The sequence below is a fragment of the Acinonyx jubatus genome, chromosome B4, assembly GCF_027475565.1.
Source record: "Acinonyx jubatus isolate Ajub_Pintada_27869175 chromosome B4, VMU_Ajub_asm_v1.0, whole genome shotgun sequence".
Taxonomy (NCBI): domain Eukaryota; kingdom Metazoa; phylum Chordata; class Mammalia; order Carnivora; family Felidae; genus Acinonyx; species Acinonyx jubatus.
The window spans coordinates 28,825,562-28,841,302 of NC_069387.1; the positions used below are offsets into that span (position 1 = coordinate 28,825,562).

The 15,741-nt window shown below is 35.2% G+C and overlaps 1 protein-coding gene across 2 annotated transcripts in view; it reads right to left on the bottom strand.

Annotated features, from left to right (window-relative positions):
• Window positions 1-14,405, bottom strand: part of EPC1 (enhancer of polycomb homolog 1) — a 105,202-nt gene extending 90,797 nt beyond the window's left edge. The window contains exons 1-3 of one of the 2 annotated variants that reach the window (XM_027073761.2): window positions 14,353-14,405; window positions 14,161-14,253; window positions 2,955-3,146 (exon numbers count right to left, since the gene is read on the bottom strand). In XM_027073761.2, coding sequence (XP_026929562.1) covers window positions 2,955-2,957 — 3 coding nt within the window. In that variant the 5' untranslated portion in view covers window positions 2,958-3,146; window positions 14,161-14,253; window positions 14,353-14,405. The remainder of the gene's footprint in view (window positions 1-2,954; window positions 3,147-14,160; window positions 14,254-14,352) is intronic. The other variant, XM_053225488.1, reaches the window with a different exon arrangement.
• Between the last annotated feature and the right edge of the window lie 1,336 nt (window positions 14,406-15,741).

Genomic DNA, 15,741 nt, shown 5'->3' on the forward strand with positions numbered 1-15,741 from the left:
TACAGATTCTCCGTGTCTTTGGCATCATTTATTCATTTTTTTCTGCAACCTGTTTTTGGCTATTTCACTACTCATTGACCCCTCCCCTCCATGAGAGGGATGAGCAGGGTAAAAAATATGATATGCCATTTTAATATAGTCAATTTTGTTATTTCCTCCTATCTCTGAGAAAATGGTATGCAAAAAAGAAATAAATGTATATTATTAACTAAAATGACATTTCAGGATTAAAAAAATTATTTTCTCATTGCTCGTGATCTGGCAACTGTTACTATGGAAAACTGAGTTCTCTCTAGACTTCATTTAATAAATAAAGATTTTTTTTTATGAGAGAAACATTATAGTTTATAATAATTCTAATCTAAATCACACCAAACTCATGAACTAAATGCCCACAAAAATGTTGTCAATTAAAAAAAGAATTAATGTCAATAGAATCCAGAGCTAAAATGAGGTACAAGGTGGATTTAAAAATGGAGAATAATATAAAATAATAAATTGTTTTTGCCTCCTAGATTTAAACCTCCTTACCTCTTATAGTGATATAAGAGTCATACATAAAAGAATATCTTTAATATAAATATAATAGTTTTTTTTTAAAAAGTGAAAATTTAACTATAATGGTTACTTCATAATCAATGATGTAATAGTCAATGATATAGGAGAACAAAGAGCATTGCATAGCTACATATGGACTTCATAGCATCAGTTTGTTTTTAAAAGGGGGGCTACAATATATAAACCTTTTAATTTTTACAAATTAAAATAAAATATATCACCAGCTGAATAACAGAATATTTTAGCAACAAACATATTGGGAAGTCTATTTTATTCAGTAGATCAACTTCAGAGAACTAAACTCTCCAGAATAACCAGAGGGTTAGATAATATATTTACACCTGCAGTATTTCATTCTATAAATAATCTATAATGTCAAAACTAGTCTTGCTGGGGGCATTTACATTTTATAAAGAAATAAAATGTTACAGTGGACAATTTCAAATTTTTGTAGCATTGTATAAGCAAAATATAGACATAATACATAATTATTTGTGAAGTTCAAGGAAAGAGTCCTATACAGGTAAATTATAGGGACACAAAAATCAGAAATACTATTCCTAGTCATTTTCACACATGTTTTTACTTCAGAATTTTAAATGATCAGTGAAATGAGCATTTACATATTTCCAAGTGAATAAAGACAATATGTCCAGAAATTTTCACTCTCTCAAGAAATTATTCAATCATATGGTAAGGTAGTCTAGGGTAATATTTCAGTTGTTTTTACTTTATTTGGCAAAATATGTTTTTAGGTACAATTATTGATCCCTCCCACTTTCTTTGTAAATGAAGGACATACTTACACTCTTCATAAACAACTAAAATGTCCACAGAGACGGGTAAAACCTATGTCATATCATAGTATACATTTTGTTCTTGGGAGGCTTTGGGCCTAAACCCCATATTCTCTAATCAGATAATTCTCAATAAGAACAAAGATGAAAAACATTTACCTACATTTAGATACATGAATACCAGTATTTTTAAAGTTAGAAGCAGTTGTGTACATATTCTCAAAAAATTATGTTATTCCAAAATATTTGCTTTTTTCAAAACAAGAATATACATAAATCTAATTGAAGTATCATTTCAAAATAATAATGTAGGCATTATTGTATGTCACACTAGTAGAAAATTCCTAGGAGAAACTTAGAATAGTTATTTAAGAAATCCCTAGGTTCAAAACGAAATTAAACTTTTACAACATTGAGTGAACTAAAACTCAAATGTTTTGTTACATTGAAAAAACATGAATACGTATGATATTGTGATATAAAGAAAATGTGAAATGTTACCGAGGAAAGAGAGGGTAAACCAACAGCTTATTACTGAAAAATTCTGATCTAGAGATAATCAGATCAGATAAAACACAACTGCAAACTGCATGCTTGTCTCTGATGCTCCCTGGACTGGTTGTGACGACATGTCTGCTCTCACCCACAGTTCACAGTGCACACACACAAAAAACATTTCAATCATACAACTGAATAATTCCTCTGACCAAATTGAACTTTCTTTAAGGAAATAAAGGGATAAAATAATAGATCAAATCTTGCCCCACCTCTTTTTTTTTCCTCCTTTTTTCTTTTAGTGAAACTGACATAAATTGTTGAGGAGCACGACAGCGCCACCAACACAGATCAATGCAAAACAAAAAAGATCTCCCACCGTGTGCAAAAAGAAAAAAAATTAGAAAAATGCCAAAAATTACAAAATGTCTCCCAAAGATACCTTTTTGGAGAAAAACAAGCTAGATCTGCAAAGATTATCTAATGAAGAGCCTCAAAGAATTAATATTATGGAATACAAGTTTAGATCTGATCAGCAAATAAAAGACCCACTATTTAGTAACAGCCATAACTTAATATAAACCCGGTTATGTCAATCTCCACCTTCATTATACCAAGGGCAGCTTTTCGGTAGTTTGTATCCAAGTAATCCATCAAGAAAACCACAATAGGCCAGTTAAAAAAAGAAAGAAAGAAAGAAAGAAAGAAACAAAAACTACATCCATAGTTTGCCTGCTGATAATTTAGTCCTGGACAAATTAGGTAATACATAATTTTTATAAAGGGGATATGCACATATTTGGCATTACCAACATTGCTGGCACAAAACAAGTCCATCTTGAAATAGCTGAGTTCTCCTGTAGTTCACAGTAATTAAAGTATAATTTATATCATAAACATTTAGCTTTAATAATGAAAACAAAAAAACTATCTTCTTTCTTTTAGTAAAAATTAACCAGACAAGATTAGGTGGAATATGCAGAGATCAAAGCTAAAGAAAAATACAAAGATTGGTTTTGTTAGAAGAAACACAATGAAAATCCTCTTTATCTGGTGGCTCATTCAAAGATTTAATGAAATAAATGTTAAAAATTACAAACTTACCATTAGTGTAGGCAAAGAAGAAGCCAGTTCTTGAAAAATAATTGTAACAATATAGGCTGGATACTTGTGTCCCTAGAAACAACAGCCTCCAGGCAGCATATGGATCTTCAAACATCTTTAAAATATTTGGTAAATAAAAAGTAACACTTTCTTCCATGATCAGTGGCTGAATAGGGTGGCTTCCCCCAGGATCTGTGGGCGTTTGGAAAAAATCGGAGAAATATCCACGGAAGATTAAAAGCAGAGGAGGCAGCGGCAGCCAGAAGACTCTGGGGTTAACAACTTTGCGATGGCAAGCAGGCGTGCTCTGATTGGTTAGGAGGGCAGTGTCCCTACAGTCTGCACTATCCCCCGCTCCCCCCGCCTCCTGCAGCTCGGAAAAAAATGCAGTGTGTGTGCCATTTTACACTGGGCTTTTAAAAGCACAGCCACCCAAACGACAAAAGTCTAAGCTCGCTATTAAGTGACACTGCAAAACAATAGCACCCACGACTGCCTGTAAGCTCAGGAAAATGCCCTTTCAACGTCTTAAGGAACCCTCTTATTTCCTGTATGGGGGTTTTAACGGAATATAATGCATTTCTTATGCAAATCGTTGATCACTTCGCAAACGTGGATATGTAATTTGGATACAAATATGGCCATTAAAAAAAAAACAAACTATTTCCATCAAAACATTGTTGATTTGACATCATAGGTACCTAAAGAAGACAGTCCCCCTTGAACAAAATTCACGACTCCTGTAGCTCAGAGAGATTTAATTCCTTGTAAAAATAGAACTCGTTAGCTGCAATAACTACCATTTGTGCAAAGAATAAAAATAAAACGATTTTAGTGGTTAAATTTAAAACAATAGACATACTTTTTTTTTTTTCCTCCTTAAAAATTGTTTCAAAAACCTTTACTGGCTGACAGAATTCTACCACTCTGCCTTACAAACAAAATGGCTGTGGTACTGAGTTTTTTTGGATCCTCCCACTGTGCCTCCTCCCGGCCTCCAGGAAGTGGTAAAAATCCAAAATAAATAGAGTACTAAAAGTACATTGTCCAGTCTGAACTCTGGTGAAACCTCTGGTAAGGGGGTCTTAGAAATGTGCTGCTTTTATGAGTTTTTTTTTTTTTAAATTGTTTTGAAAAGAACATCAATCACTAGAGATTTACTTGACTGTAATTTGAACTTCCTGCTTTACATATTTATAAGGTCTTTCACCTATCTTGGCAAGCTTTCAAATTAAGTGGGCTGGGAAATTTGATGCTCTGTCTCTAGTTGTGAGCTGAGTCAGGTATTTGGTGGTTCCAATTGGGCTTTTGAATAAAAATGAAGTCTGAGACTTAAAAAAAAATTAATACAAAATGAATGCAACATGATGATTGTAAATGTAAAGTCAAAAAGCCAGCAAATACGAAATGTGTCTAATACTGCATATTTGTTAATTGAACACATTCAAAATTCTTGGCCAGCTAAACTTCTAATGAGCCAAGGATAGAGCAATGTTTAAAGGAACTGGATGAAGAAAAGGGGTGAGGAATTGCCTAGCTCTTCAGGATCCCTTTCCCCCTGTGCAGACCTGTTGGCCTGGCATCCTTTTCCCTGCCTGGCATTTAATAGGTAACATTCTTAGGGAGCTATAGCTAAGGTGACTATATAATTCATCATTTTAATCGGGACACTTGAGAGTGAAAGGGGACATATTATTAACTATATGATGATTGGAATAAACAGGGACTGTCCACGGTAAACCAGGAGGTACGGCTTACCATGCATTCATTTGCTTTTGCCAGACGGACACCTACAGGCATGGGTCCCAGGCCAATTTAGATAGAACCTAACTAGATCCCTTCTCTGGGCTATGTCTATTGCCCCTGCTCTCCTGTCAACTGGAGTAGATGACAAAAGACTTGGATGCAAATATATTTAACGAACAACTGCGGTAAAGAGATTATTTTGTAATCTCATCAGTCGTGACCTGATGAGAGTAAAATTCTGTGATATTTATTTGATTATAATCAGGAAAACATCCTTAAAAAGCTGTCTAATGAACAGAGTAGACTAAAATTCTTGAGTAATTTTTAAGCACTTTTCTTTCCAACAGAAAAAGTTTTCTAGAGGCCGTTTTCACTGTGTCCTTTTGTCTCTCCACGATCCTAGTCCAGCTCTTTTCTCTCCCATCCTTTCCACCACTCCTTTATATGCATACACATCCGCATATATAATTATATATGTACATTCATATATACATATGTAGATGTGCATGTGTGTATATACTTTATTATCTATAAATTAGAATCTTCTAATATTTCTAATTATATATTTTCTTATGGGAGAATTTTCTTCAGAGTTTTTGAGCCGATATTCATGATACACAAGATTTGGACATCTTTTGCTTGGGCAAAGGTAAAATGTAGAGTGAGATGTTTAGAAAAAAATTACTGAAAGACATAGGATAAATAATTCTCATGTTGTTTATTCAAATAGTTCTTCAGAGCTTGGAATGTGCCAGACGTGATGTTTGGTGCTACATATATATTAATGAACAAGAGACAGTTTACCATCTCCTTCAAAGAGTTCATAGTCTAGTGGGGAGACAGAGAAGAAAGCAAGCAAGTAAATATGTAATTGGAAATTGTAAGTGCTATTAAAGACATAGAGTGCAGTCTTAGTAACAGGGAGGGAAACACACAGATAAGGTGTTAAAAGACATTGTTTCTAAGAAGGTGACATTGAAACTAGACTTAAAGGATGAGAAGGAGCCACACTTGAAAAATACATGAGAAATAGCAGACCAGAAGGAGGTTACAACATGTGCTAATGCCCTGAGGCAGAATGGAGCTTGAAGTATTCCAGGAAGTAAAATGAGGCCAATGTCTGTGCAGCCTATTGAGAGAAAGGGAAAATGACATCAGATGAGGTCAGAAATTAGTCTCTGCAGAGGTTTGTAAGCTACAGAAAGGAGTTCCATATCTAAGTGAATTATATCCGGAGAGTAGAAAGTTGGAATTTGAGATTTTGGAAGTTTTAGTGATGATGAGATCCAGAGAAGCTGTGGTGAAGTGGAGGAAAAAACCTAAACTCCATGCAAATTGTGAATTTACACAGCTGCATCACAGTGTTTTGGTATTATATTTTAAAAATCTACATTTTGCCTGCATCACTATAGCCATTGACCATGACTCAGTTCATAAATAAATATGAATAAGAAACAAATGTCTAAGATCATACATATTACCAGTAAAATGAAAAGGAAGAATTCAGGCAACCATTTGCCTCATTTTCTGCTTCTTTTCAAGTTTGATTTTGGTATATTTTTATTCAAAAAACCTTATGTTTCTTATCAGTTGCACAAAGCTCAATTAACACATTTTTTTTTTAAACAAATGAGCTAGGGGTGCCTGGGTGGCTCAGTTGGTTAAGTGTCCGACTTCAGCTCAGATCATGGTCTCATGGTTCAACCCATGTTGGGCTCTGTGCTGACAGCTCAGAGCCTGGAGCCTGCTTCAGATTCTGTGTCTCCCTCTCTCTCTGCCCCTTCCCTGCTTACACTCTGTCTCTGTCTCTCTCTCAAAAATAAATAAACATTAAACAAATGAGCCAAAGCATTATTATAAAGCTAGAATTTAACTAATACAATAGTAATAAAAATAGTTATCCTTTTTGAATTTACTGTTTGTTACTGAACCAAAATGCTGTGTACACTTGGGCAGAAATAAATGTGTTCGATTTCTTAGATTCCAAGACTTAGAAAATATTTAAAAGCAATGATGTGTAATTCCTCGAATGAGCTTTGATAGTAATAAGAATCTCTAAACAAATCAAATTGTGAACCAATTAGGTAATGCAGTTTTTAAGACCTTTATCTCTTAAAACTGTGAGGTGAAGGAAAACATGGTTTGGAATTCAGAGTTTTAAACCATAGTAGTCCCCCTTATCCACAGTTTTGCTTTTTTCAGTTTCAGTTACCCATGGCCAACCCTCCACAGGAACCAGATGATCCTCCTGACAAGTTGTAAGAAGGTCAATAGTTGGCTGATGCTCTGTCACAATGCCGGCACCATGCCCCTCACTTCATCTCATGATGTAGCATTTTATCAGCTCACATCACCACAACAAGAAGGTGAGTACAGTAGAGTAAGATGTTTTGAGAGAGACACAAAATTTGCATAGCTTTTATTATAGTATATTGTTATAATTTTACTATTAGTTATTGTCAATCTCTTACTATACCTAAATTACAAATTAGATTTTATCAAAGGTATTTATGTGTAGGAAAAAAACAGTATTCATAGGGTTTGGTACTGTTTGAGGTTTTGGGCATCCGTTACGGGTCTTGGAATGTATCCCCCATGGGTAAGAAGGAACTACCGTAATTTTAAAGCAGTAATACGATGCAGCATTCCATAACCAAATATAATAATAAAATATATGACCAGTCACACTAAATGGGGGTAAATAAAGACCATAAGTAGCCCCATATCAGTCAAGTCAGCTTTTGTCACCAAACAGATACTGCAACTTGCAAAAAAGTTTTTAGTTTTCAAATTTTGGGAATTCATAATTGTGGTTAAGAGACTGTGCATCTGAAGATGCTAGTCCATTCAGTTTCTTAAAAAAAAAAAACATTCTTAGTTTAAATCAAAGCTCATAATCCAAATGATCATGAAAAGAGTTACAATTTGGAAATGGCCAAACTTCCATTTGTGAACCATAATGAATTAATGTACACCATGTTATCAAATTTCTTTAGTTATTTGTGTGGTCTTAAACAAATTCTTTTAATTTTACCCTTTAATATTTTTCCTGTATTTTCCTTCTTAAGAATAGTGAAATGTTATGGTGCTTTTCTAGGAAACATATTTTGAAGCAGTACCTCACCAGTCTTTTCTTTTCCAAATGTTTTAATTTTATATCTGTGGCAGAGATTATAGGAGTTTTACTTCAGAACTCATTACCCATTGTGGGATGATTTTAGATTGCATTTATCTAAGCACAGTGGCATTTTCAAGAAAGGTCATTCATGGGAGGAGTTTGTGACCATTGGTGTGGCTGGGACTGTTGGCTAGCCAGTATCCAGCCCCTCTTTCTTTCTTACTAATAAAATCTAATTTTGTTTTGGGTTTGCTACCCCCCAAACTATTTGCCACACAGTTTTAAACAGTGAGATTTAGGCAGAAATGATCTGGTGGAGTTTCTGAGAAAGCATTGATAGGGGCCTGACTCAGCAGGCAGGGCCCTTTGCTCTTCACCTTCACCTTTCTTCCTGCTTGGAATGTGGTCACCACACCTAGGTGGAGTCAGGAGCTCTGTGACAGCCAAGAGGATGGCTCGTGGCTAGGGGTAGCTGCATAGAAGGAGAACATTAGGTTCTGTGGAGCCTTCATTCCATCTGGATTTTCTTTTTTCACATAAGGGAAATAGAAAACCACTAATTTGTCTAAAAGCACTGTTTTATGGGGTCTCTTCTTCATTACTAATGCATTTTCTAGTACAATCAGTGTGAGTGATCTTCAAATTATTTTCTATGTTAAAATCAGTTACTTTTTATTTATTTTTATTTATTTTTTATTTTTTTTTCAACATTTATTTATTTTTGGGACAGAGAGAGACAGAGCATGAACGGGGGAGGGGCAGAGAGAGAGGGAGACAGAGAATCGGAAACAGGCTCCAGGCTCTGAGCCATCAGCCCAGAGCCTGACGCGGGGCTCGAACTCAGGGACCGCGAGATCGTGACCTGGCTGAAGTCGGACGCTTAACCGACTGCGCCACCCAGGCGCCCCGAAATCAGTTACTTTTTAATTGCTGTATAATTCTAGGCTGAGAAGGGGACTTTATAATCTGGGTTTTGGTTACATGTGGTTACATAGATATAAGATATGCATATTTGTATGTATATATGTATGTCATATGTGTACACATATATGCAAAAATTCTTGAGCTATACTTTGATTAGTACATTAAATCTATTATATTGTATGCATGTTATTTCTTAATAAAAGAAAGCTATTTTAATTATTACAGAGTGATGGGATCTGATAATTTGCAATAGACATGGTGAGGAACAAGATGAAAGATATAATTCTTTAAAAAATATTCAATAACCTCTGTTCTAAGCGCCTAAGACAACTACTCATTTCTCTTATTAAAAAATGGTTCTCCTATATTTATGTTTTCCTTTAATCATGTTGCTGGCAAGTATTCTAGAACTGCATATTCCAACACTATTCACTCTCTCAACATTCTTTTTCTTATATTCTTGACAGCTATATGCATGCCTCCACCAGCAGCAGCCATTTTCATCCTCTGAACCCTAAATCTTGGGTGACCTCAGCTGTTACTCAAACGTCTCATTCCTCTATGGCTTATCAGACTTCAAGACTCTGTGGTAACTGACCTGTTATGGACCTGTGGACACGAAATGGTTAAAACAGTAAACCTAGACCCTAGTTGGAGTTTTCTTGTATTGTAGTATGCTATGGGAAGTATCATAGTAAAAATATGACAAAGAGGAATTTTTCTTCTAGTATTCATAATGAAAGTTATTCTTTGTGCTATTAAAAAAAAAAGAACATATTTCCCTCCATGACTCCCACCACTCCCACCTGCAAATCGGTGATGAAAAAATCGTATACTGACAGAGACTATCCTGTTTAAAATTTAACCCTTGTGTAGATTTGAGGTCAAAGAGGAATTGGAATAACCACAGCAACAGAACCACAGCAACAGAAGCACAGCAAACAGAGTTTGGTAAAGACTCTTGCTTAAAGTATGAGATTGAATAATTATAGAAAAAGAGATGAAAATTTTCTGTGAGAAATAATTAAAGCTTCCATACAAGAAAGATCATTTACTGTTATAGAACATGAATTATTATTGGGAAGAAAAAGTCAGTAAATAATTCAGGCCTGGGATGACAAAGGAAGAAGAGTTTAACAGGATCAAATTGTAAATAATTTTCCTAGCTATATCTAGCTAAGGCTTCTTATAATTCCTTAGGGTGGGGGGAATGGGGGTTGATTTTAATGAAGGAATCTGCATAGGTGGTTACTGTATTTTAATATTTAGGTCAGTTATTTGTAATGAATTTGTTCTGCATTAAAAGAACACTTTAGGCATTGTTATAATTTAGAATTTGGGAATTTGAATAGCCCTCAACTGACAATTGCAGTAAAAATTCTGGTGCTCAAAGTAGGTGGTGCAAAGAAATAGCACCCCTTAAAAATGTGCTTTTACAAGACTTATTCCTGTCTGTCTTGGTTAACACCTTGCTGTGGCACACAGTGGGAAGCAGTGGGGGGGTGGGGGGTGGGGGGTGGGGGTGGGCGGGGCTTTATCTTGCCAGTTAAGGGTAACTAATAAAAGAGAGGCAGTTCTTGCAAAGCTGGATTGCTGGTGTGATGATTCACTTTAACTTTTTGACCACTGAAAGAAGCTTTATTTTATATGTGATATAAACACATGTGTTTGTAACCAGCTGACAATTATCCAATGTCAAAGCTAGCTTTCATATTTTCTTGTTGATAAGAATAAGTAGTGGTCTAAGTGATCTTTACTCTTGTCTTACATATTATTCTCCTCTATTAAATTCATTTTTCCTTCCAGATGGTGAAAAGTAATATAAACTTAATTCAAGCCACTTGGAAAATATGGAAATGTGTAATAAAGAATATAATCCTGCTTCTCTGGATCTCTTTCCAATGTCTTTCCTTGTACTTCTTTTTGTGTTGGCAAACTTTCAGAATAAAGGGTGCCAAGTCAGCGATCCCTATTATATAACTGAACAAGTGTATATATAATAGCAGTCACAAAAATAACTCAGACAGAAGTGATTACATAATTAACACAATTGTACCCTACTTTGACAAATGGCAGAGATTTTCAAGAGGCATTAGAAAACTGTCCCCCCATTCTATAGTTCTAAATTATTTGTAAAATCACAGATAGCACAAACTCCTTTCCATGTAATAACCACATTGCTTGCTTTCTAATCATTTCCCAGGATCATTTGAGTTGAATGAATTTGGGTTACATGGGAGTGAATACTGAATAGAGGGGTAACTTTGGAGCATGAAACACTTGGAAAACAGGGAAAGATGGTCAATGAGTAAAGAAGATGATAAGGGATTCCTAGGGGATGAGGGAGAAGAGGATCAGAAGGGGAGGTGGAGTATAAAATAACATGGGATGGTGTCATAGATAGGGTGACTAGGGTGACTAGATAATTTGTAGTAAAATTGAGAAATTTTCAAGAGTGAAAATGGCGCTATTAATAACTACTGGTACAACAGCCTGGATTATACAGGGAAAATCAGAAAATATGGTCATTTTAGATCAACTTTTTATAAATAAGCCTACAGCCCTGGTGGCAGCCAACTGTTTGCTACCTTTATTCTATATATGATAAGTTGTTGATATGACCTTCCTTAATTTCAGACTTACTATCATTTATCATTTACCTCTTATCATTTTTCACCTAGCAAAAGAAAATGCCAGATGGGTGTTATTTATCCTTACTGGGGGTTCTTTAAAGAGATTGCTTATCCAGGAGTTAGTGTAAAATGTTGATGAGGCCAAGATCAGGTTTCAGTCATCATGAGATTGAGTTAGTCACTCTATTTTAGGGTCCAGGCTTCATTCTCAGAACTGCTAGTAAAGATCTGTGCTATTGGCTCTTTATTTCATGGTAATTTTAAGCCAGACACTGGCATGCTGGACTCTTGTCTTTGCTTCTCTGTAGAGATTATTGCAACATTTTTGCTGTCCTCAAAGAAGTCTTTAATATGCAATCCTCAGTAACAGACATCTTAAAACTATTTGCATCTTCACATCAGTATGCTGTGTCCACTGTGCATATTTGGAAACCAATACATCAAACCTCAGTTTGCAAAACATAATTTGAAGAATACTTACAATAGGAAACAAGGCTAAATTCCTATCTATTTTGAACTGATCCTGAAGCAGTGCTTCTGGATCTGCTTTCACCCTGGGCCTGAACTGTTCATTGAGAACTGAGACCCTTTTGGCTTGGAATTCAAGTTGAGCATGGTCTTGGGACTTGGCTATTGCTGAAAGAATCCCGAAAGAGCCCCTTGTCAGTCTGAGGCCACTAGGGCTAGCATGTGGCACTTGGTACCATCAGAACAGGTTTATTGTAGCCAAATCTCCCTGAAGTCTCCCTCTTTTCTGATAGGACTCAGACTAGCTGGACTCGCCCCTCAAGATGCCCCAAGGAGCCCTGGGTACATGATAGAAAGAGGTTGAGGAGTATAGACATTGCTTAGAGACTTTCTTCTCTTACTGGCAGGAGGTGGTGCTCAGTTCTTCCTCTCTGGCAACAGAGTGGGATAGGGTTGCACATCAAATTACGAAGAGATCATCTGGTCACCTGCTTTTTAAAGAATAGTCTCTGGTGGGATTTCTCAAACTGGTATCTCTGAGCTCTCTGTGAGAATTAAAAAATTTTTAATTTTCATTTAAACAATAATTTAAAAGTAAGAAGCATATTGTGCATCATCTGAATGACCTCCCTACGGCCAAGTGCTACTCTGCAATTTTAGTCTGTTTTTATAATTGAGTTAGCACCAAGCAATTCTACTTTAATCAGGGAACTAATGAGAAAAGAACCAAAGCAGCCTTAATATGTAAATGATGTGTTTATATCAAGTAAAGGCATAATATCACTATAAGCTATATGAACAATGGTTTACAGTAATTTGGATGAAAAACAGTGAGTGATGAGGTAATGTAGTCTTGCACTACCTGGTTTTAACCTGACCAAATTCATCAAATTCATGCTACCAGTAGTTATGGGGAAAACAATTATCTTCTGTCACATCACATTAAGACCTTTAATTTAAAACTTATTGGTTTTTTTGGTTGGTTTATATTCAATTTATAGATGGGTATTCTTTATAGTTACATAAGCCCTGTGAGTATAAGGAATTTATACCTAGTTGTAACTGTGTACAAGTATGGTTAAAAGCATGTGTTGAGAGGCCAAATTTCCTGGGTATTCATGTTACCACTGCCACATACTAGCAGAGTAATCTTGGGAATGTTACTTAACCTCTCTATGCCCCAATTTCTTCATCTGATTTGGGATAATAAAATATCAGCTACTATTATTGTCAAGAGGAATTGAATACATGTAAATAATTAGAATAGTACCTGGAGATGCTAGATATTCCTATGGTAAAAGTAATTTAGCTCAGTAACTTAACAGAAGATCCCAAAGTGTGAGAAGCCTGCTCTATTAGATAAAGTATATGGAATAATAAGTAACATTTATATAGCACATTAAGTTTAAAAGTACTTTTTCATATACATTATTCCACTTAGTCTTCAACATCTAACCTGAAAGCTAGATAATATTTTTTATCATTTTAAGGATGAGGAGACTAAAGCTTCGAAAACGCGTTTGTCATGAGCATTTGATATTTTTCTTCCCCATGGAGAATGAAGGGATATTTTGTTCAAACATTTTCCCATCTTCTTTCGGGTTGCTAGGAAGCCCAGAGCTAATTTTATACTTTAGTACACATTAGTACTTGTGAAAAGACTTAATGGTCTGAACATATATGTTATATTTTTTCTTTTCACTTGGTTTTCCATTCCAATTTATATTTTCCCTGATTCTGAAATTTTATGTATACTATTTTGTTATTTGGAATTTTTATAATCTGTCTCATACACATTTTGGAAAATTTTGAGTCATAAATAAATAAACTGACCCATGGTTACATAACTGGTAAGATTCAGATCTTGACCTCAGTTCTTTTGCCTTCATGGAGAAGTCACATTTATGGAGCATTAGTGTGACCTGGTGATTTATATTCATTATCTCATGTAATCTGCACAATAATTAGTATGAGGTATGTTATTGCTCTCTTTATTTTCAGATGAAGACATTGAAGCTTATAAAAGTTTTAAAAATTTCCTAAAGTTAATAAATATTGTTATAATTTTTGTTTCTATAAAATTGTTCTTAAACAAAAGCATGAGCTTCCTCTTCTAACTTCTGTCCCCCTGTAAGGGTTTAGGGCAAGATCTTTGTGTCAGTCTCCCTAGCCCTGTCCCCCCACTTATGTCTTTGCCAAAAACAAAACTTCCATCCCAACTACTTGCCACTTAAACAAGATGTTTATCATTTTTTAGCTAAAAAGAATATTTGCTATAATAGAAATACCATAAATACCAAGCAAAGATGGTTCCCACCTTACAGTGTCCTTAGTAAACTTTTAGGGTTACCCAGAGCATAGTGCTCTTTCTGTCACTGTTGTACACTTGCCCAGGATTCACATCTAGTTTCTAGAAAGAGCCAAAAAAAAAAAAAAAAAAAATCAGAGACTGGTGCCCCAGGGGTGAGGTAGCATGCAAATCTATGCTCCCTGATACTGGCCAACTTACCTATTTCTTTTCTTGGGTCAGTTTTATGTTTTTTGTAGGACTTGAAGATTGTCGCTCTGATTTTCTGACTATTCCAAACGTGTGATAGGATTGCTTCTCTAATTGCCAGTCAGCTATTGGCTGGAGTCAGGCAGGTGGAAAGCCTGGGATTGTCCCTTGCCATTATGACCTCAACTGATGTCATAAGGGAGCACGGGAATCATTAAGTACCATCTAGAGAACAGAGTAAATGACATTTGACTTTCAGTCGCCCTGCCATCATTCTACATCAGTCTTTATAGTTTCCCAAATAGTGATGGTTCCCAAACTTTAGTCATTTGATTTTCACGATTTTTGCCATATCCTCATATCACCTTTGCTATTCTTTATTTAAAGTTTCTTTAATGTAATGGCATTTTTACTTAAATAAATTATTTGGAAGGAAGACTTTATATTGCCATCATTAATGGGAGAACAGTTACACTTATTATTAATAGATGATAATCTTAAAACTAAGTAAAATGAGAGTAAGACAATAGTATTAAATTCTTTCCAGACATAGGGATTGGGAATTAGGAGGCCTGTCATTTATTTCTAACAATCCTGTAAACTGTCTCATAAACTATAAAATAGTATACGATCAATGCAACTTTTAGTGCCATCTTTCCTCATTTGAAAAAGCTTCAAACCATTTACCATGTTATCTGTGAGGAAAGAGGAGAGATTTCCTATGCCAGAAAGTAAGTAGAGACTACAGGGCATTAGATTGTAAAGGAGCCAACAGAGGTTGGAAACTATAAGTATCAGCGGCATGATACAGACCTTAAACCAGAGGGTGCCAAGTTTGACAAACGTCCCCTTTGGTTTCACCTAGAAAGTTTACTGAACCCTACTTTCAGATTTTGAGTAGTAAGATTAATACAGAAAAGCAAAAACAGGGTGCAATCTTAGAATAAAGAGCTTAGAAGCTTCCCTTCAAATGAAGGGAAGAATCACAGTAGTGGAGAAATAAAGAGGGGAAGAAAAAAGGAGAGCATATGTTCTCGGTGTTAAAAATTACACATCCTGATTCCTAAACAAAATTCTGCTTCAGATGATACTTCTATATTAATCTAATGACTTTGAAAATATACACACATCCTGAAGGTTCTTTTACCTTTTTATGGGCTTATAAAATACCTGAGTTGCTTAGGTGGTAGTTATATTTGTGGATATTATTGGTCACGAGATGAACAAAGAAAGACCTAGAAGGACTCTCTTAGGAAAAATACACAGATTACAGAACCATTCTAAATATAATTTGTTTTTCAAGAAAAATTCAAATAAACTATTTATTGCTCCAATATAGGGATTATTTTATGAAAGCCCTGATAAAAATGTCATTGGGGATGATTATCAGGCTCATTCTTT